Below are 23,590 nucleotides of genomic sequence, written 5' to 3' on the forward strand. Positions count from 1 at the left end.
GTTTTGATTTAATTAAGTGCACAGAAACTGTGAACTTATTTCCTTTTAAATGCCATTTGGATCTCAGGTTTTTGCTTCTATGTGAATGAGGAGGTAACTTTTTAGAAGCATTTTTTTTAAATTTCAAATGTGCCTGTTAGTTTTTGTAGCATGACATTGGTGTTGGTATCCACCAACCTCAATATTACTCCTGAAACAGCAATTTAAAATAATTACATCTAGAATATAAGTTAAAGAAATGAAAACACTAATGCAGAGATTATAGTTACTTTACCAAAGTAAAAGTTCTATAGTATCACACCAAAGAATCACTCATTGAAATATAACACAACATGCAGAATGATTTGTACATTTTATCACTTCAGGAATCGGGAACATCCCATCCTACATTGTTGATGTTTTTCATTCCTGGTTAGAACAAACCTAATATTTCTCTCCAACCACTATTATAATTTTTACTTGCGTACTGTTCCCTTCTCTGAAAATTAAAAGCCATTCCTCAGTGGAGATTGAGAGCTAAGGGTTAACCTCAGGATAAGTCAGCCATTTTGGATGGAGATGAGGGGAATTTTCTTCACTCAGGATTGTAAATCCTCAGAGTTTTCTTCTGCAGAGGGCCAATGATGCTCAGTTATTGTTTTTAGAGCAAAGATCAATAGACTTGGATTCATACGGAATTAAGGAAACTAGTAAAAGTGGATTTTTAATCAAGGATCAGTGTGTGGTCTGTTCCTGCTCCTGTTTAGGCTCTCATTTCATAAAATGTGCATTTCTTGAATATGTTAAAATTAACAATGCCTGCAAGCAGGGTAAAATATGTCATCCCACAGGTTTATTGTCTTACCACACGCAGTGCGGTCTTTCATGAAAAGTTTTGAGGAAAGTTGGTTGTTATAGAGTTACAGTTCCAGTCCAAGTACAGAGTCTATGTTAATATCCACTGTTGGTTGACTTAGTAGTTCAGATTAAGCTTGAATAGAAAGATGAAGCAGCAAAAGGTGAGAACTTCCAGCCTAGAAAGCATTGGAAGAGAAATGCAGGAGATGTGGAGGAGCAGCATGAGCTAAATTTTCATCTTCATTCTGAAATAGGTAATCAGGCAAAGCTGATGACACACTAACAATAGAACCCTAGCTGAGATCATTGAGATGGAGATCAACATGTGTGATGTTATCACTCCTCCACGTTGCATCATGGAGAATGAAGACAAAGCTTGGCACTTTAATGCACAGGAGGTTCACAAGCAACAGTATTAAATTTATGAGGAGACACTGAGTAGGCTGGGAGAGCAAGGAGAGTAGAAATCATGAGAGACCTAGACAAGAATGACAGAAAGGACCTATTTTCTGTGGCCAAGATGTGAAACAAGCAGATATAATATCCCATTACAAAGTGTAGTGGTGAATCGCTAAGGAAACCTCCACCTAAGGAGCAGCGGGAATCTGAAACCCGCTCCCTGAAAGGGTGAATGTCTTCATCACATTGAACAGGTACACAAATGACAAAATGCTGGAGGAATTCAGCAAGTTAGGAAGCATCAATGCAGAGGATTAAACAGCCGATGTTTCTAGCTGAAGCCTTTCGTATTCAGTTGTTTGTATGAACCTGGATGAAATATTAACTTCAAATGATACAAATTCTATATCAGTTGATTGAACCCAACATTGGTTGTAAGGCAGTTGTCAAGGGACCATTTTTCTGCCTGAATAATTGAGATAATCCAAATTGAAATCCCATGTTAAAGTTTGAGAATTTTATGGTTTAAATAAATTTAATACATGATAGTATTGAGGTCATGTTATTGGACTGGTATTTTGGACAATTCATGTGCCGAAACAAATGATCTGGCACATGAATTGAAATTTCACCGCCACAGCTGGGGAATTTAAATTCAGATAATTTTTTTTAATAGGTTTAATTAAAAGCTCAGTATCAGTAATAATGATCATGAAGTTATCAGGTTATTGTAAAGACCCGATTGGCAGTTTAGAGGAGGGAGATTGAAAATCTGGTTGAGTGGTGTCACAGCAACAACCTCTCACTCAGTGTCCACAAAATCAAGGAGATGATTATTGACCTCAGGAGGAGGAAACCAGAGGTCCATGAGCAAGTCTGTATCAGAGATCAGAGGTGGAGAGGGTCAGCAACTTTAAATTCCTTGGTGCTATCATTTTGGAGGACCTGTCCTGGTTCCAGAATATAAGTGCAACTATGAAGAAAACACAGCAGCGCCTCTACTCCCGTAGGAGTTTGTGAAGATTTGACATGACATCTAAAACTTGGACAAACTTCTATAGATGTGTGGTGAGAGTATATTGACTGGCTGCATCACAGCCTGGTGTGGAAGCACCAATGCCGTTGAACAGAAAATCGTACAAAAAGTAGTGGATGCAGCTCAGTCCATCACGGGTAAAGCTCTCCCCACCACTGAGCACACCTACACGAAGCATTGTCACAGGAAAGCAGAGTTCATTGTCACCCATCACCCAGGTCAAGCTCTCTATTCATTGCTGCCATCAGGAAGAAGGTACAGGAACCTCAAGACTCACACCACCAGGATCAGAATCAAGTTTAATATCACCAGAATATGTCGTGAAATTTGTTGCTCCTGCGGCAGCAGAACAATGCAATACATAATAGAAAAAAATTGTGGATTACAGTATGTATTATAATAGTTAAATAAATAGTGCAAAAATAGAAATAAAAAGGTTGTGAGCTGATGTTCATAGGTTCAATTTCCATTCAGAAATTGGATGGCAGGAACAGTTATTACCCCTCAAAGGGGATAACTTCACTTGTTTTCATTTGCCCCATCACTGAAATGTTTCCACAATCTATGGACTCACTTTCAAGGACTCTTCATCTCATGTTCTTGATATTTATTGTTTATTTATTTAATATTACTATTTCTTTCTTTTTGAATTTGCATGGTTATCATCTTTTGCACATTGGGTGAACGCCCAAGTAGGTGCATATTTTATTGATTCTGTTATGGATTCATTGAGTGTGCCTGCAAGAAAATGAATCTCAGAGTTGCATATGGTGACATTTATGAACTTCGATGATACTTCGAACTGTGGTTCAGCAATTCACTGCATGCCATCTATCTGGTTTTAAGTGATTCCATAAGATATAGGAATAGAATTAGGCCATCCAGCCCATCGTGTCTGTTCCACCATTCCATCATGGCTGATTTATTAGCCGCCTCAATTCCCTTCTTCTGCCTTCTCCCTGTAATTTTAATGCCCAGATTAATCAAGAATCCATCAACCTCAATGACATAGCCTGCACAGCCGTCTGTGGCAATGAATTCCATATATTCACCACCCTCTGACTAAAGAAAGTTTTCAAGGTTTCCTCCTCTCTGTTCTAAATGGACGTTTCTCTGTTCAAAGGCTGTGGATTTGGACACCATTTCCACTCTATCACGGTCTTTCAATATTCAATAGCTTTCAAGGAAATTCCCTCTCATTCTTCTAAACTCCAGCGAGTACAGGCCCAGAGCCATCAAACACTTCTCATATGTTAACCCTTTCATTCCTGGGATCATTCACGTGAACCTCTTCTGGACCCTCTCCAATCCCAGCACATCTTTTCTTAGATAAGGGGTCTAAAATTGCTCACGATACTGTACTCCAAATGCAGTCTGACCAATGTCTTATAAAGCCTCAGTATTACATCCTTTCTTCTGAATTCTAGTCCTCTGGAAATTAATGCTAATATTGCATTTGCCTTCCTTACAACCGACTGAATGTGTAAGTTTACACTTGGGGAATTTTGCACCAAGACTCCCAAGTCCCCTCGTGCCTCTGATTTTTGAATTTTCTCCCCATTTAGAAAGTAGTCCACACACTTATTGCTTCTGCCAAAGAGCATGACCATACATTTCCCCACACTATATTCCATCTGGCACTTCTTTACCCATTCTCCCAATCTGTCTAAGCCCTTCTGTAGACACCTTTTCTCAACACTACCTGGTTCCTCCACCTATATTCATATTGTTATGAATCCCGTAACTGGGTCACTTACCAGCAAAGATAGAGAGGTCCGTTGAAGTCTGATGTCACTATTTTCAAATGTTTTATTCGTAAAGGGACACAAAAGTAGGGTTAATACATACATTCAGAGAGTGCACATTGTCAACATTCAATCTAAAGCGTGGGTATAGTAATCATCATCATTAAGAAGTGAGCTCTGCTGGTCTCTAGGGGTTAATAGATTGTCCGTTGGAAATATAAAAGTCACTCTGAAAGTCTGCGGGCCTCAGCCCTTTGAAAATCACTACGTTTTGCGTGGGGCAACCGAGAGAGGGATTGGGGGGAGAAGAGAAAGAACTTGCCGAGTCTTGATGAATCTTCCGTGAAATCGGGGAAGCGTTGGTTTCCTCTCCCCAGTGTTAGTTAAAAGCGGTTTCCTGTGATTCCAGCCACAAATTCCAATCCCGGAATCTAACGCACGTGGCTTCCTTCAGTATGGCATCCCGCTGCTGCGGGATCACTCTCTCGTGTCTTCTGGATGCGTCTGAGGGGCTGTCCCCCTGAGACTCTCCTTTATACTTCCTCACGGAGTCGCAGGTGTCAATCAGGTTGGGATGATGCAATCTCTCTCTCAACCAGCTCACCTTGCCCGAGGGCTTTTCACGTGGTCTCCATTAGACAATAGTTGCTGGCATCTTATTCTGTATCCCTGGTGGGACGTGCAACTTTTCACGTTTCTCTCTCTCTCACTTCCTGGGTCTACTGACACCCCCCCCCCCCCCTTAACGGGTGCTCTTGCGATTCTCACAAAGGAGGGGGCTGGGATCATAACATCTCCCCTCTTAAAAAGACGTTTTACCAGCGGTTAAAACGGAGTGGTACACAGTCTTACAGGAGGTTTGAATCTAACACAATACACAAGTTTTTCTTTTCACAAAATACTACCGTTATACATTCAAGTCAGTATCTAAATAGTTAACGATTACAGTGTCCCTTTCTTTCATATCTTAACATTGCGAACCGTACATCAGACTTCAATTCAATAACCACCTATTTAATTTTTTTTCTAAGCAACAGAACTAAGGAGGTGTGACCTTAGCTTAGGTGCGTTTACAAAAGTTTACGCGAATACTAATCGTTTCAGTCGTTTAACTTAACCGGCAGGTCTCCAAAGGGCTGTCTTTATTATTCACGGGCTTTGGCGCAAACCCATTCAACCTGCCTGGCTGTCTAACAATGGCATCTCCATTAACCGTCGCCTCTTTTTGTTTGGCGAACCCCCCCGTGAGGAACTTGAGTAGTTTTGCATGGTGAACTCCCGCCCGCCCCGCTCATTGGGGTTACTTTAGCAACACCATGCCCCAGACTTAGACCATTTCCATCCAACTCTTTGATTTTACCCAGGTGGCTGGCCCTTTTATCAGTCCCCTTCAGGCTATTAGTGTTTGATTCGAACTCTTCGCTCAAGTAGCATGTCGAAGGCAGCCTTTTCACGCCCCATCCTGGCATAACAATAGAGTGGGGGGCCCCGCTATTCCCCGGCTCACTCTGTGAGCGATCTGCCAGGTTTAAGGTTTCTTCCTTCGATTTGGAAACTACAGACTTTTCGTTTCCTTCGCTAACAATCCTCATCCCCCCATTCTTAAATTCTGCGTTAACTTTGAACCCACCTTCGAGTACAAACACCGGGGAACTCACACTTTCCCCGGTTACCAAGGTTAATCCTTTTCTCACTGAACCAAGTCTATCTGACCCACAAAGACGGTCACTGTCCTGTTCCACTGAATCAGATACCTCAGACTTCTTCTGAGCTCCGTTACCAGGTTCAGCACCTCGTGCATCCCCATCTCGGACACACTCAAACGGGACATTGGCCTCTTCCAGGCTTTCAACACCCGTACCTTTTCCACATTCTAACTTCCCCTGATCCTCCCAGTTACTCTCTGGGCAGCTCCCACCCGGGGAAGGCGCAACCCTGCAAGCTGAAACAACCTCCTCGGCCCTTTCAGCAGACTCCTTCGAGGCAAGGGTATCCTTTCCATCTAGGACTGCCCTCCTCTCATTATCGGGAACACCTTTAGAACTCTCAAGTTCTTCAAACAACTCTGCCAAACCAGACAGATCATCCATGTCCAACTCTGGACCTTTTAACAGCTTTATCTGTTTCTCATCCTTATTTCCTACCTTTAGGACCTTTCTCTTCGCTAAAGGCAGATCTATCTCCTCTCCCTTACCCCCTTTCACTTTACTACTCTTCGTCTTACCACCCTCTAAACCCTCGTGGCACAGGGCCGGCAAAGACGTCTCGGCCAAATCAAAACTGGCCAGATTTAAACTGCTCTCGTTCACAGCTCTCTCTCTCGACAGGCTGCGAGTGACCGCGCCGTCGAGATGGTCCTTGGGCGCTAGGGACGGGGCCACCGTACTCGCTGGTCGCCAGGTCGGCAGCATGGCTGACCAAACCTTACCCCCTGCTAAGTCATTTCCCAGCAGGATGTCCACGTCAGCTCTCGGGAATTCTGAGGGCACCCCTATTTCAACTGATCCATACACCAGCTCACAATCCAGAATGACCTTATATAAGGACACCATTTCTATCCGTTTATTTATTCCTTCCACCTTTACCATGCCCATTTCCCGACCAAATTCTAGTACCTTACGGCTAACCAGAGACAGTTCAGCGCCCGTATCCCTCCAGATTCGTACGGGAACTGGTGTGTCTCCCTCCGTCACAGACACGGTTCCGTGTGACAGACAACTCCCAGAGCCCTCTCGTACTTTGTCTACCCTCGGCTCTCTGGTCGATTTGCTGATTACCACGGCACACCTGATCGGGACTGTGGTTTTCCCTCTTCCTATCTCCTTCCTCGGAGCAAAGCATCGAGATGCAATGTGCCCCTCCTTTCCACAATTAAAACAGGTCAAACCCGGAAACCTCTGGCCATCTTGCCTTTCCCCCTCAACCTTACCGCTAGCTCCCGGTGGAACCTCTGCCTCACTCGTCGGACTTTCTCTATCGTTCCCACGGTCTCTCTGGGGACCTTTATTCGAGGGAGTCTTTGTCTTGTGGGTTAGGGCATATTCGTCCGCCAGCCTGGCAAATTCTGAAATGGACATCCGGCTTCTCATTCAAATACACCCGGATCTCCTCCGGAACACAACTTATGAATTCCTCAATCAAAAATAACTCCCTGAGACGCCCATAATCCTCGCCCACTCTTTCCGCGGTGCACCAATGGTCCAAGAGCACCCCCTTCTCATGGGCTAGCTCGGTATACGTTTGATTCCACCCTTTCCTTAAATTTCTAAACCTTTGTCTATAGGCCTCAGGTACCAATTCGTAAGTCTGGAGAATTACTTTTTTTACCTCATCATAATTCTCCGCTACTCCCTCCTCCAGGGACAAGGCCGCATATGCTCGTTGGGCCTTCCCCTTTAACACACTTTGCAACAACGCCACCCACTGCTCTTTTGGCCACTTCTGATTTACTGCCACCTTTTCAAAAAGCAAGAAATAGCTATCGACATCTGTCTCCTCGAACGGGGGCACCAATCTCAACTCCCTACTAACATTAAACTGCTCTGCTTGGTCTAACCCTTGATCTCTTCGTTCGTTCTTCATCTTCTCAATTTCCCGGTCATGTTGCCTCTGTTTCTCTTTCTCGGCCCGTTCCTTCTCTTTCTCGGCCCGTTCCCTCTCTTTCTCTGCCCGTTCCTTCTCTTTCTCGGCCCGTTCCCTCTCTTTCTCTTCTGCTTCTAGCCTCTTTAGGTTAATTTCATGCTGCTTTTGCCTTTCCCTCTCTCTCTCTCTCTTGCCTTTCCCTCTCTCTCTCTCTCTTGCCTTTCCCTCTCTCTCTCTCTCTCTCTCTCTCTCTCTCAGCCGCTTCCAGCCCTTTTAACTTAATTTCATATTCCAACTTCAATTTCTCCACCTCTAACTGAACCGTCCCACTTGATGGTACCTCTTCAGGGATATCTCCCAATACCTCAGCTTCAAACACCTTCTTCCCAATGTAATACTGGGTTATGGCCCTTCGTACCTCCCGCTTTTTCATGGACGACCTCACTTCTGTGAGGTTCAACCCCTTCGCCAAATTTAACAAGTCTGATTTGGTGGCCGCCTCTAGCCGGGTTTTCCATAAATTCCCCCACGTTCATCTTTGCTGGTTTCCCGTCTGGCAACCCGCGTAACCAGATTCAAGTTTTAGATTTACAAGCCCGATTCACTGGCCTCCGAATTTGGTGTCAAATCCCGAGACGAGAACCCCAACTGTTATGAATCCCATAACTGGAGAACTTATCAGCAAAGATAGAGAGGTCCGTTGAAGTCTGATGTCACTATTTTCAAATGTTTTATTCGTAAAGGGACACAAAAGTAGGGTTAATACATACATTCAGAGAGTGCACATTGTCAACATTCAATCTAAAGCGCGGGTATAGTAATCATCATCATTAAGAAGTGAGCTCTGCTGGTCTCTAGGGGTTAATAGATTGTCCGTTGGAAATATAAAAGTCACTCTGAAAGTCTGCGGGTCTCAGCCCTTTGAAAATCGCTGCGTTTTGCGTGGGGCGACCGAGAGAGAGAGATTGGGGGGAGAAGAGAAAGAACTTGCTGAGTCTTGATGAATCTTCCGTGAAATCGGGGGAGCGTTGGTTTCCTCTCCCCGATGTTAGTTAAAAGCGGTTTTCCGTGATTCCAGCCACAGATTCCAATCCCGGAATCTAACGCACGTGGCTTCCTTCAGAATGGCATCCCGCTGCTGCGGGATCACTCTCTCGTGTCTTCTGGATGCGTCTGAGGGGCTGTCCCCCTGAGACTCTCCTTTATACTTCCTCACGGGGTCGCAGGTGTCAATCAGGTTGGGATGATGCAATCTCTCTCTCAACCAGCCCACCTTGCCCGAGGGCTTTTCACGTGGTCTCCATGAGACAATAGTTGCTGGCATCTTATTCTGTATCCCTGGTGGGACGTGCAATTTTTCACGTTTCTCTCTCTCTCACTTCCTGGGTCTATTGACCCCCCCCCCCCTTAACGGGTGCTCTTGCGATTCTCACAAAGGAGGGGGCTGGGATCATAACAATATCGTCTGCAATCTTGGCAACAAGGCCATCAATTCCTTCATCCAAATCCACTCCAACTTGAATAATGTTTTATGGAACAGGTAGACAACAAGCCAATAATTTCAAGCATCGCCAAGGACTGTCTTAACATCCAAAGTATTTACTTTGTCACTGTGGAAAAGTTGATGAACGCTGGTAACTCTTTTTATCCTATCCTGTCAAGCAGTGGTTCCTTAGGTAATCTCAAAAGCACCTGGCATTGTTGCTGCTTTTCTCAATGTAGTGATATTTATTTCTTCCTTGGTGTTGAGCTACTTACTGTCAGCTTAGCTATTTCTATGAGATAATAACTCCTTTTCAACCAGCTCGATTTTGTTTTACACTTTGCAAGCTGGATTACCACTTAGAGTGATTTTTTCCCCTTCATTAAAAACAGCCACAATGAATTTGGAGGTTTTGTCCTTGTATCCTTGAAAGTTAAATTTGTTCTAAGAATCACAGAATAAGGAAATTTTGATTACTACCACAAGTTCTCAATTTCTAATCATAATAAATGTAATAATAACTATTTAATGCTGTGAATGTGGAAGTCCTTTTGACAATACAGTTGCTGTGGCAAAATTAATTTTAATGCCAAGTAAACTGTCGACTGCTGCTATTTGAGCAGGTCAGCTTTGAGAAGCTTCCTTTTCCCCATATATTCAACCACAGCATTTTACTCCAATGATGTTAACAGATATGCTGTAAGATGCTGCTATAGATATTCATTTAATCACAGCATTATTCATGATGGGGTGAGTTGGTGCTGCTGTCATTTTGTGTTTCTTGTAAATAGCTCTTTTTTTAGGTGTTTCTGTGCATTTCTGGCAAGGCCAGTATTTACTGCCCTTCCATAATTACTCTTGAGAAGCAAGAGTGCCCTTCCTGGTGATGGTTCTCGCAGAGCTGCTGAAAGGAGTTGGACATACCTTTGGTGATGGGTATTTCCAAGTCCAGGAGCCTGCAAGTAAGCGGTGGTGTCCCCAGGTGCTTAATGCTGTTGTCCACCCACGGACTTCACTGTTAGAAGGACTTGTGGATCCTTCCCTACACTGGGAGCTGTCTTTCTCATCTTACCAACACAGTTCATTTCTTCATTCCACGTCTTATTCTGTTTTCAGATCTGAAGCCACAGTCCCAGCAAGGCCCAGATTGGCCATTTTTGATGACAACATTCATTCTTTTACTGATGAGTGAGATTAGATTGAATGAACAAAACTTTCTCGGATTGGATTTGTCCGAAGGCCTGTGCAATTTTACACATTGTCAGAGTTGTAAGTGTACTGTAAAGATTAGGCCTTCGGTGTTAAATGTGTGATGTTGTATACATTCATATATTTTCCAATACAGTGGTTACCCTTTACTTAATGTTGTGTGAGGTGAATTGAATTGATTTCTGTGGACTGTGAAAGAAAGCTGAGTTAGATCAAATGTTCAATAATCCTGGTTAAGCATAGTTGCAATCGCTTCAGCCTCGACTTCGCCCCCAACTTCCGGGTCTCAGTTTTTGAGGATGGTAGTGTTCTTGGAGTCTTCTCTCCCCACCCCCACCCTATTAGCTTCCTTCTGCTGTTCACAACTAAACATGGCAGGATTATGATGTGTTAGCCTTGTCTACTGATGGTGGGATCACTTAGTTCTGTGTATTGCAGGCTTTTTTTTGTAAATCCCCCATCCAGGATATATTCTGTGTACTTGCTGCTTTCTGGTATTTCTGAAGAACATTGATTCAGCAGCAGGGGCAGAGCATTAACTCATAATCTGGAGGAGGGTTTTTTTTCCCCCATGTTCCGCCAGATGCCATGTCAGTGGGAGTGGGGTCTGAAGTTGGTGTTGAGGCTTCTAAAGACCAGTCATTCCTATCTATATATTACTCTGTTGTCCCTGCTGTTGGGAAAATACGTACCTAAGAATTGTGACGGAGGAGTCAACACCATTGTGAGATATAATTGTGAGCATGGTTATGTCAGACTATTGCCTGATTAGTCTCTGGAACAATTCTCTCGATTTAGACACTAGTTCCCAGATGTTTGAGAAGTGGTCTTTATGAGATTGATGTTACCTTCTCTCATGGCTGATAAGATTTATGTCTGGAGTATTACATACAGTTCTGGTTGCCCCACTATAGGAAGGGTGTTGAGGTGTTAGAGAGGGTGCAAAAGAGGTTTGCCAGGATGCTGCCTGGTTAAAAGGGCATTTGCTATCACAAGAGGCTGGACAAATTTGGGTTCTTTCCCCTGTAGTGGTGGAAGCTGAGGGGAGATCTGATAGAACTTTATAAGATTATGAGAAACATAGATAGAATGGACAGACAGTACTTTTTTGCCTGGGTTGAAACACCTAGTACCAGACAGCACGCATTGAAGGTGAGAGGGGGTAGATTCAAATGGAATGTGAGGGGTAAGTTTTTTACTCAGAGAGCAGTAGGTGCCTGGATTGCGCTGTATGTTTTAGTGGTAGAGGCATGCTTGTAAGAGGCTTTTAAGAGATGAATATGGAGGGATATGGACGTCATGCCAGTAAGAGGGATTAGTTTATGGTTTGTTTTATTTACTCTTTAGCTGGTTCAGCACAACATTGTGGGACAAAGGGTCGGTTCCTGTGTGGTACTGTTCTATCGTCTACTAAAACGGACACAAGGAAGAGGGTGTTCCTTACCAGTAGTGGTGTCCACATTCTCTATTACAGTTTCAGTGCCATTAGCTTTTGTCTGTCCTGTGATGGAAGATTACAAAGGGGGTAGATCGATGGTATTGCTAATATTATAGCCCAAGCAGGGACAGTGTTTGTGCAACAGGTCCAGGGCCGTACAAATTCCCACTGCTTAAACCTGGCACCTGAATGTTGTTTTGTTTTCCTTTTCCTGTTTGGCACCTTGTCAAATTACAGTAGCCAAGAGAGTAAACGTGCAGAAGGAGCACAGCAGGAAACTTTGCAGAATTGAGCCCTGAGCAACTGAACACTGGGGTGAGGCGGGGGGAGGGGGAGGGAAGGGGCAGTGGGTAGGGTTTATTCCTGCTCTACCAAGCTCATAAGAGATGCTATAAACAGGTGTTTACCTTGTGAAGCAGATTTTGCAATATACTTATCAAAATCTCGAAATCTAATTTCACTCCTCTCAGAAAAGCAATATTGCAGGAATGAATTCTAAATTTTAAATCAAGCTCCCAGTTGCTCAGTGGGAACAAACTAAGCTACATCAATGAATTGTTATACCATCTTATTTTGGGACACTCAGTTCTGTGATCTTTTCTGCCAAGAAATCTAGCACATCCAGTGTATGCTGTAAATTGGTTTGATTTATTATCGTCAGATGTACCAAGATACAGTGAAAAGCTTTTCCTTTGAATGCCATCCAGACAGAATTACATCAAGGTAGTAAAAAGAAATATGGAATGCAGAATCTGTCCTTCCAGGTGAGGCAACACTTCACCTGCAAATCTGCTGGTGTCATCTGTTATGCCGGTGTTTCCTACGCGGCCTCCTCTACGTTGGTGAGACCTGTTGTAAATTCATCAAGCACCTCCACTCCATCCACCAAAACCTTAACCTCCGGGTGGGTAAACATATTAATTTGAATTCCCATTCCTGTTCCAACATGTTGGACATCTTGTGCCAAAATGAGACCACCCTCAGTGTGGAGGAGCTACACCTCACATTTTATCTGGGTAGCCTCCAACCCGATGGCAGGAATATCAATTCCCCCTTCCGGTAAAAATATTTTTCCCATCCCCTCCCCTCTTTCTCTATTCCCCACTCTGCCTCTTACCTTGCCTCACCTGCACATCATCTCCACCTGGGTCCCCTCCTCCTTCCCTTTCTCCTATGATCCACTCTCCTTTCCTGTCAGAATCCTTTCTCCAGCCCTTGACCTTTCCCACCCACGTGGATCATCTATCACTTTCTAGCTATCCTCCTTCCCCTCCCCTCACCTTTTTATTCCAGCATCTTCCCCCTTCCTGTCCAGTCCTGAAGAAAAGCCTTGGTCCGAAAAGTTGACCGGTTAGTAATTTCCACAGATGACTCCTGACCTACTAAGTTTCTCCAGCATTTTGTGTGTATTGCTTTGGATTTCCAGCATCTGCAGAATTTCTCATGTTTACACGGAATATAGTGTTGCCATTATAGGGAATGTGCAGTGCAGGTAGACATATTGCCCATCATTGAGTCCATATTGTTAGACAATATAATAGACAAGCCAGGAGTATGTAGCATGTTAGGTACATAATATTATTATATTATCAATATGTTGAATGTTTTAATGCACTTGCTTTATTACTGGCAGTCTACAACTCATTAATTTTTTGGTTGCAGAATAGCTACAAAGAACAAGAGAAACTGTGCTCCTGGTTGGAAACTACCTTTGAGCAATGACTTGGGAGAGGGCAATTTGCAGCTGGGGACCCAAGGCCAAGATTCAGAAGCTTAAAGATGAGCTTATCTTTTACTGTAGTGTTGAAAGTTCAGCTGTAGTTAATGAATAGCATCTTGGCATATGTATTCTTACTGTCAAGTGATCCAGAGCTGAATGTGGTGCGAGGGAGATGGCGTCCTCCAAAGACTCACATATAATATCTCTATTAGATATTGTAGCACTTGCAATATCGTTGGGTTCTCATATCGGTATTTGGCAGCCCAAGACCAGTTGTCCCTGACAAGAGCAGGAGGAAAATGCCCTCAATGATATTACTGCAGTTTCATTCTCTGTCCTATTAAGTTAGTCCTATGGACTCTCTAAATGGCATTACAATTTTACTTCCAATTAATACCAAACTACTTATAGGTTTTGGCAAAGACTTGTACTTACCTTCAGCTAAACTCAGTTTGAGCAAAAGTATTTAATCGAGCAAAGGAAAAGCTTTAATAAAACCAAGTATCATGTAAATTACAGTATTCAGATGTTGTGCACATCAAACGCACCTCTTTACTTTCTCCTTAACTTGTGTATATTCTGTTTGAATTGCAGAGGCCAAGTATAATTTTACTGCCAGAGTATCTTCCTGAGTGGTTGCCCACACTTTGCAAAATCCATCCAATGTCCATTTCATTGAAATGAGTTGAATGAAATATGGGCAAATTCTTCAGGGCTGTACTCCACTGGATTTTGACCAAGTGGAGAAAGTGAAAATTATCCAAGTGGTTGAATTCTCCATCTAGAACAGCAACCTGCTTGGTAACATTTAGTGAGTGTAGTTGTACTTGGTTCAGATGTAGAATATTTCTCTGAACCCACTGGATGAACTCATGTTTGCTTTATGTTCTGTTGTACATCTTTGGGTTATTTAGGTGGAAATGTAAAGCTTTTTGCTTTCACAACTAATCAGTTTTCCAAGCATTCGTTCTTCAAGTTGTAGCAGTTATTCAAAGGATTTGGGCGTCTTTGTTTATACTTACAGCTTTGTGCCAATATAATAGTGGTATTGATCTTATAACTACATAACGGTGCCAATATAAACATGAAGGAACTATAAAACAGCTCTGAATGTGTTCAAAAAAACTTACCACCCAAGAGCTGGCTTTTGAATGGCTTCAACCCAGCACTCTGTAGGTGAGAACACCTACGGAACTGAAATTGGCGTAAACGTTTTTACGATATTTAGCAGCTCGTGCAACCATGTTCTGATGCCATTGGCAGTTAAACAAAAAAATGATTGTAATGGTCTTTAATAGTTGAAGTGCACCAGCGATATTTAGGATACAATTAAATACATCTGAATCAAATTCTTGTGTTTATTCTTGCAATTAAAGATATATTTTTGCAATGTATTTTATAACTACTATAGGATTTCATGATTTAAGTTTCAAAGGGAAGATATTTCAGATGTGCATCAGTGTTTAGAAGCAAGTAAAATATAAACACAGCTGAATGAGGTGGTGGGCAAATTAATACCCAATTGCAGAGTTGAATTAGCGCAATGTTGTAATGTAAGCAGACTCATGAGGATTCTTATTTGTGTTCTATGCTGTCGTTGACGTGAGTCTTTGGGATTGAATTCAGACTCCCTTCTATCTTATTACTGTAATCGTTTATATTTTTCTCACACCAGTGATTGAGTTTAATGCCTAACTTGTATCAAGTAAAGTGAGTTAACATTGTGCAAATTTCCTTGTTCCAAACAGTAAAAGTCTAAAGATACCTGAGAACATTTTACAGGCTCATTTCAAAAATCTATGTGAGATCAAGAGGAGCTGTACATCAAAATATTTCCAAAGTTTATCTATAATGATACACCTTTGTTTTCACTTATAATTTCAGGCAATTGATGAGCCTTCAACAAAACCCCTTGAACAAACAGTGGCAAGAACGAACTTTGTGTCTTGGCAGTAGCACCACATGCAAAAATTCTCTTATTGGCCAGATCTCAGGAACGGTTTTGGGATTTGGAGAAGATGAGTTAGGTAATGAATCAACTTAATATTCGCAATAAAAAAACTAATGCCTGTTCTCGTGAATGCTGATAGGGGATTATTTGTTCTCGCTTACTGAAAACAAATCTGAACAAATTAACAAAATTTTGGATTACAAATAAGACGTTTTTCCTTGTTGCACGTAGTTGCACCTTAAATGAAAAAGGTCTCCATACCACCATATCCAAAATATATGATTTATATGTTTGGCAATAGCCAAACAGAGAAAAAGTGTTGGAAGCAGCAAGAGAGTTTGGTAATTAGTCATGTATTAAATGTATCTGTTAAACTATTGCTTAATTAGGTTATTTACTTCCTAATATGAAACATTAGGTGTTCTATGTACAATACTGTGCAAAAGTCTTAGCATCTTAGATTTTTTGTATAAATCTTGCTTTAGTTGTTTGTTTTTGCCTTCTGCATTAGTTTGTCAGTAAGAGAGAACAATTTTAGGTTTCCAAATATTTAGTTTCCAAAAAATAAACATTGCAGAGAAATGCTTGTATTTTGCTGAAGAAAATAACATGCTAAGTAATAGACCACTTTTCAAATAAAAACCTGATTACTTTGTAGGTACATAGCCCAGTGCATGATTAAACAAAGATCACAAATGGATTAATGATATCATGAGTTGAATGAACTAAACTGATTAACTGAAACAGAATCAGAATCAAAGTGGGCAAACACCAAACTTAAAAGATGAGGGTGTGGCAGATGTGACAGTTTAACCTTCAAATCATTAATTCTTACACCACGGCAAGAGTGAGCATAACAAGACACACGGTGGTCATCCTGCATCAGCAAGGTCTCTCCAACAGAAATTTTGCAGTAGACGGGAGATCCAATATGTACTCTTCTGAAGAAGCACAAATAAACAGGCATGGTTGAGGACCAGAAACACAATGGTCGGCCATGGAAACTGAGTGCAGCACACAAGAGATACATCAAACTGACATCACTCCTAAACCAGAGTAAGTCCAGCACTGCTATCAGCTCAGAACTCACAGAATCCACAGGAACCCAGTACACCCCTCTACAGTCTGCAGACGTCTTGTCAGAAGTGGTCTTCGTGGAAGAGTTGCTGCCAAAATGCCACTCCTCTGAAGTGGAAACGAAGACTCTCATATGCACAAGGACTAGGGTGTTTGAACAATGGCACCAAGTGCTCAAGCAGGAGGGAATTTGGCCCTAGAAGAACTGGAGAGTGCTACATGGATGAGCATCTGCAGCCAACAGTGAAGCATGATTGAGGTTCCCTGCAAGTATGAGGCTGCATTTCCACAAATGGTGATCTCGTCAGAATTAATGGAATCCTCGATGCTGAAAAGTAGAAGCACTCTCTCATACACCATGCAGTACCATCAGGGAAGTGTCTGATCAGTCCTAACAAACACAGCCAAGGTCATAAAGAACTACCTTCAGTGAAAAGAGTTCTGCAACAGATGCGATGGCCTCCACAGAGTCCTGATCCCAAAATCGAGGCTGCCTGGGATTACCTGGAGAGTCAGAAGCGAGTGAGACAGCTAAAGTTTGCTGAAGAACTCTGAGATGCTTGGAACAACCTACCAGCCAATTGTCTTATAAAACTACACAACAGCGTACCCAACAGAATTGATGGATATTTAAAGGCAAAGGGTGGTCACATCAAATATTGATTTGATTTAGTTTTTTTTCTGGTTTACTGCTCTTTATAGTAATCTTATTTATATTTGGAAACTTTTCATTTTATTATTTTTGAAAGCATCTTCACTTTACATATTTTGTTTTGCATATGCCCAAGACTTTTGCACAGTACGGTATGCGCTGCTATTTTACTTCATAATTGGAAAGGGCATGGATGTTTGTTCAAACTATTAAACATGAGCCCTATCCAGCTTGTATGTAGAGACTACAAATCCAATTTCATTAATACAAAATCAATTCATTCCATAAAGTGGTTGCTTTCGGACAGGTGAAACTTCCACTCTGGCCAAAGTGTGCCAGAACTCCCACCCATGAGGGTGACATGAACATTCTGATGACATGCTGTTGGTACTTTGCAAGTAAATTTTTCTGGATTGTGATTATCGTAGTTTTCAAGCTTAATCAGTTTGCAGATAGTTTATGAAAGTACGATGAGATCATATTGCAATATTTCAATTCTGGAATAAGATCAAGAATTAATGGGCCATGTTAGTGCTTGGCAGGTTTATGTAAGTTTTATGAGGTGGTGAATCATCACATATGTATCTGCTGAAAATAATTGGCCACTGTATTTTGATTCCCAGATTAGTCCAATTGAAGCAGCTGTGAATGTGCTCTTCAGTGTGGTGACCTCACTGAATAATTATGGCCATTTCAGCTTCTATTTCTAAAAAATAGGATCCATGTATTTTCAGAATATTTTTCACATTAACCTATGTATTCAAACAGCAGATTTTCAGACTGGTGAAAATCATATTTATTCATCGAGGGTTGCTGTGTCAGAACAGGACTTTTGCTTTCTCCTTTCCAAAACCTTCTACAAATTTCTGATTATATTTAATTTGCCCCACTCCCCTGATATTGGTGAATATGTTATGCATAAATCTATAAAAACAAATTGAACCCAATTAAAGCAGATAATATTTTGATTTAATTTGCTTGATCTGGAACCACTTAAAATTGTTTGTGTACATGTTAATTTAATAATAACTGTTTTGACATCATAGTTCACAGGAAACTAAGTTAGTCTTTAAGTGATTAGAACTACTTCTCGTTTGAAATAGTTTCAAATTGATGCAGGTAACATTTTAATAATAACAGATTACACATAACAAATTATTAAGTAGTTTCCTAATTTGTTGTTTACAGGTGAGGTCTATATTTTGGCAAGCAGTAAGAGTGTAACACAAGTACACAGTGGAAAACTCTACAAACTAATGGACCCAAAGAGGTAAAGCTTGTGTGAAACATAAGCACTTAGAAATTGTACATTCTAGAAATCACGAATAAGCCTCACAAACCTTGCTTGGACATAATTTCAATGCAAGGAAATCAAACGTAAGTTCAGCTAGATGCCATAACAAGTTCTCCTATAGTGGCTGTTCTCACTGGAAACTGGAACTTTAATTAATGGGCCTAATCAGCTTACTTTTCACTGATGGTGGCAGCATGGATTTTTACGGAGCAATGACCTCTTTCCAGTAATCAGGAATCGTGGCACCTGAGATGGATACCCAGGGGGAATTCATCAGAATGGTTGGGACTCCACCCACCCTCAAAAAAGCAGAATTCCTTTTGGCAGTTTTGGAGAAGTACAATTAAGAGCTAAAGATTCCATACTTGTCTTTAGTGGCTCAACAGGGACTTAACTTTAACTGATGATGCAACTGGCTTTAATCCTCTTCTTATTCCCTGAATCTCTCCAGCATATGCAAGCACTTAAACTCTTTGTATGGTGACTTTGTCACTTCTGCATGCTTAGTGCATGCACAAAGGACCCTGAAATAAATTCGCTTTGTATTTTTGCTGAAGTGCCAATCACAATTCATGATCAATCTTGTACTTCAAATCCTTTACACAGCATATAAAGAAAACGTGCTTCGTGGTAACATTTCCAGTACTCAGCCTATGTGCCACATGGTATTAATCTATTCCATTGTATCTGTTTCCCAGCTCATACAAAGAATGAGCAAAAAACAATGCTGACAGCACCGTCGAACTCTTCAGTTATTGAGGGAAAGAGATCATCTCGCATCTGTGTTTTGTTATCCACATTAGACATAGGTAAAACAGATGTTTTGGCTCCCAGAATAATGTGGCAAAACCTCAGAAATGCAAAACAAGGCTTTGATTTGAAACATTTTAAACATGTTTAACATCTTTTATACCTTGTGTTTTAACTGTTTAATTTGAGGACCTTCAGGGAAAATTAATATCCTTATTAAACAGCATTAATGTCTATTCTATGCATTATTCCATTATAATTAATCGTGCTTGCCTCATGTCATTTTCACTGGCAACTCGTGTGTCCATAAAGCTATGAAGAAGCACTCAGTTCAAGTGTGACTTCATCGACTTGCACTTTCTTGGAAAGTGCCAGGAAGATACAAAACTTATTTTAGCCATTCATACCTGTTTGCATCATCACATTCAGACTGGGCAGTCTCAGGAAGCCCTTCATTCCATGTTAGTATTTTGAACATCTCAGCCCTCTTTTGCTGAGTTTAATTTCAGAACTTTTAGGTTGTTTTATCTCCCTTGACACCTTCTGTGTTTGTAGATATATTAATGGGGATTGTCTGTGTCTGGAATTTTCATAATTTCAGCATAGGAATAAAGTTTCCTTAATTTAAGACTGGAATCTATATTCTGGCAAATAAAGGAGTAAATTGGAATAAGTTATTGAATGCCTAATCGCATATTTAATGTAAGTCTCATGTTAAGTCGAGCTGCATGTAGAAAATGCAACACTTACAGCCATTTCCAACATCTGCAGAATCTCTTGTGTTTATGAATCACAGCTGATTGAAGTATTACCTGTAAATTAGAACAACATGAAGATTGATTTTTGCCCAGAGAGAATCTGATGGCAATTATTTTTGCTGTGAGAATTCACAGTATTCTGCCTACAACATGTGTTTGTGCAAGAATGTATTGTATTATTTCAGTACTGATTGCTGTTAGAAATTATCTCATGTTAGTCTAGAGTTCTACAATTAGAGTCCATAGAACACTAAAGCACAAAAATTGGCCATTCTTGCCATCCAGTCCATGCTAAATCACTAATCTGCCTATTCCCATTTACCTACACCTGGACCATAGCCCTCCATACCCCTCCTATCTATGTGCCTATCCAAATTTCTCTTAAATGCTGAAGTTGAAACCACATCCACCACTTGAGCTACCAGCTCGTTCCAAACTTTCACTAGCCTCTGAGTGAAGAAGTTTCCCCCCACCCGTAATCCACGACTTCTAGTTCTAGTCTCACCCAACCTTAATAGAAAAAGCCTATTTATGTTTAACCTATCTATACACCTCATAATTGTATATACCTCCCCTCTTACTCCTATGCTCTGGAGAATTTTGTCATAACCTATTCAATCTTTCCCTATAACTCAGGTGCTCAAGTCCTGGTAAAATCCTTGTAAATTCTCTCTGCACTCTTATCAATATTATTAATGTAGGTATTAACATATCTCCTATAGGTATGTGACCAGAATTGCACACAATACACCAAATCAGGCTCACCAACATCCTATACATAACATCCCAACTCCTGTACTCAATGCGTTGATTTATGAAGGCCAAATTTGCTGAAAACTCTCTGTATAACTCTATCTACCTGTGATGCCACTTTCAAGGAATGATGGCTCTGTATCCCCAGCTCCCTCTGTTCCACCGCTCACTGTGTAAGACCTAATCTGGGCGGTCCTCCCAAAGGGTAACACCTCACATTTGACTACAGTAATTTCCATTGCCGTTTTCCAGCACATTTTTTTCTTGCTGGTCCAAATCCCACACAAGCTTTGACAGCCTACCTTGTTGTCCACTATGCCCTCAATCTTCGTGATGTCTGCAAATGGCTGATCTGGTTTGCCAGATTACCATCCATATCTTTGATATAGATGACAAACAACAGCAGAACTAGCACCGATCTCTATGGCACACCACTAGTCACAGGCCTCCAGTCAGATAGGCAATCATTTACTACCACTCTGGCTGCTGCGATGAGGCTAATGTCTAATCCAATTTACTACCTCATCCTGAATGCCAAGCGTCTGAACCTTTTTGAGCAACCTTCCAAGCATGACTTGTCAATGCTAAAGTCCATGTAGACAGCATCAACCTTCCTGGTAACTTCCTCAGAAAAACTCTATAAGATTGGTTAGACATGACCTACCACACACAAAGCCATACTGACTATCCTTAATCAGTCCCTGTATATCTAAATATTAATATATCTGGTCCCTTAGAATACCTTCCAACAGCTTGCCCAGTACTGATGTCGGGCTCACTGGTCTATCATTTCCTGGTTTAAAGCATTTCTTAAACCAATGGAACAACATCAGCTAATGCTTGGAAAAGTTTGGCTCTCAGCCAATCAGCTTTGTCTATCTGGATTGATATGGAGATTAGGACGTCACTTATGGTACTGACCGTCAGACAGAGACAATTGTTACTTTATCGAGATAAGTTGTTGCATCAAAGATTCTTCGTTGTTTAAATTCTTTCAATTTATTAAATACCTCTGAAGTACAGATACAGTAGATGTTTGATTTAATAGCAACATTTCAACATGTACCTAATTTGGTAGGCCAAATATGATGGCAAAATATAGTATTAATGGTAAGACTCTTGGCAGTGTGGAGGATCAGAGGGATCTTGGGGGTCCGGGTCCATAGGACACTCAAAGCTGCTGCGCAAGTTGACTCTGGTTAAGAAGGCATACGGTGCGTTGGCCTTTATCAATCGTGGAATTGAGTTTAAGTGTGAGAGGTAATGTTGCAGCTATATAGGACCCTGGTCAGACCCCACTTGGAGTACTGTGCTCAGCTCTGGTTGCCTCACTACAGGAAGGATGTGGAAACTATAGAAAGAATGCAGAAGAGATTTACAAGGATATTGCTGGGATTAGGGAGCATGCTTTATGAGAATAAGTTGAGTGAACTCAGCCTTTTCTTCTTGGAGCGATGGAGGATGTGAGGTGACCTGATAGAGGTGTAAGAGATGATGAAAGGCATTGATTGTGTGGATAGTCAGAGGCTTTTTCCCAGGGCTGAAATGGTTGCCACAAGAGGACACAGGTTTAAGGTGCTAGGAAGCAGGTACAGAGGAGATGTCAGGGATAAGTTTTTTACGCAGTGAGCGGTGAGTGTGTGGAATGGGCTGCCGCCAATTCTGGGCAAGATAAATTAATGTCCCAGCATTTATTAAATCTCTACTTTTGACATTGTAAGGGAGATGAGGAGCAATTTCTTTAGTCAGAGCATGTTGAGTCTGTGGAATTTGAATCCACAGATGGCTGTGGACGCCAGGTCATTGCGTGTATTTAATGCAGAAGGTTCTTGATTAGTCAAGGCATCGAAGGCTGCGGGGAGAAAGCGGAAGAATAGGGGTGAGGGGAAAGTGGATTAGCCATGATGAAATGACAGAGCAGACTCGATAAGACTCCTTTGTCTTGTGATCTTATGGACATCACTGAACTTCCAGCATCACTGCTCTTATATGAGCAGTTCCGATATCTGAGACTGGTAAAAGGTGTACTAGTAGATTATTTAAAAATGGATATCATATATCATGATATTAAAATTGATCATTGTAAGAATATAAACAGGATGTGATTTTGTCAAAGTGAGGTTGGCTTTCGTTGCAAAGACATGAAAGCTGAGCTGTGCCCCTCTGTACCATCTGCAGACTGCAGGACTGAGAAACCTCATCCTCCCTCCTTGTGCTTCCATATTTCAGCATGAATATGAAAGCAATTAAGCATTCATCTTCACAGAGTGCCCTCTGGTTTGTCATCACAAGGCGATGATTAGCAATAGTTGACCTTCTTTTCAGGGTCACTAGTGTTACCCTTTATCCCTTCAGCTGAAGCCTTTTCATTTATTATGAGGAACAGAATCTACCAGCTCATCTCTGCATTAATCTGGATTAACTTTTCATACTGTCCAACCTTTCACTGGCCTAAAACATCAGGATAAATGGTAAATGTCACAATCAAGGATACAGACATTAAAATACAATAATATTTTTTGTCATTGACTTCATAAGTGAAAGCAAAATAATGTATCAGCAAAATTCATAACCTTTTTAATCATTATGGTATTTCAAAATGAAAAAAATTGGCTTAGATATTGAAGAACACTATTACAGCTACAAACACAGTAACACAATGTATTTATGGCCATTAAAGTTGTGAATATGTGTGTAATATTTGTTAATTATTACGGTATCACTGTGATCCAAAAGGCATTGCATGTTGGGATTAGGCCTGGGTGAAGAGGTTAATGGTTGAGTTGGTTTCAGTGAGGGGATGGGCATCTCAGACAATAGAATGTAGGACAGTCTTAAGCAGGGGTCACCAACCTTGTTTGCACCGCGGACCAGTTTAATATTGGCAATATTCTTGCGGACCAGCT

General features: G+C 41.3%; 1 protein-coding gene across 1 annotated transcript in view; it reads left to right on the top strand.

The window, feature by feature from the left end:
* Positions 1–23,590, top strand: part of LOC132391589 (hedgehog-interacting protein-like) — a 133,052-nt gene that overhangs the window by 65,242 nt on the left and 44,220 nt on the right. The window contains exons 7-8 of the mRNA XM_059964977.1: positions 15,334–15,476; positions 18,318–18,399. Of these exons, the coding sequence (XP_059820960.1) occupies positions 15,334–15,476; positions 18,318–18,399 (225 nt within the window). The remainder of the gene's footprint in view (positions 1–15,333; positions 15,477–18,317; positions 18,400–23,590) is intronic.

This window comes from Hypanus sabinus, chromosome 3 (genome assembly GCF_030144855.1).
Source record: "Hypanus sabinus isolate sHypSab1 chromosome 3, sHypSab1.hap1, whole genome shotgun sequence".
NCBI classification, from domain to species: Eukaryota; Metazoa; Chordata; class Chondrichthyes; order Myliobatiformes; family Dasyatidae; genus Hypanus; species Hypanus sabinus.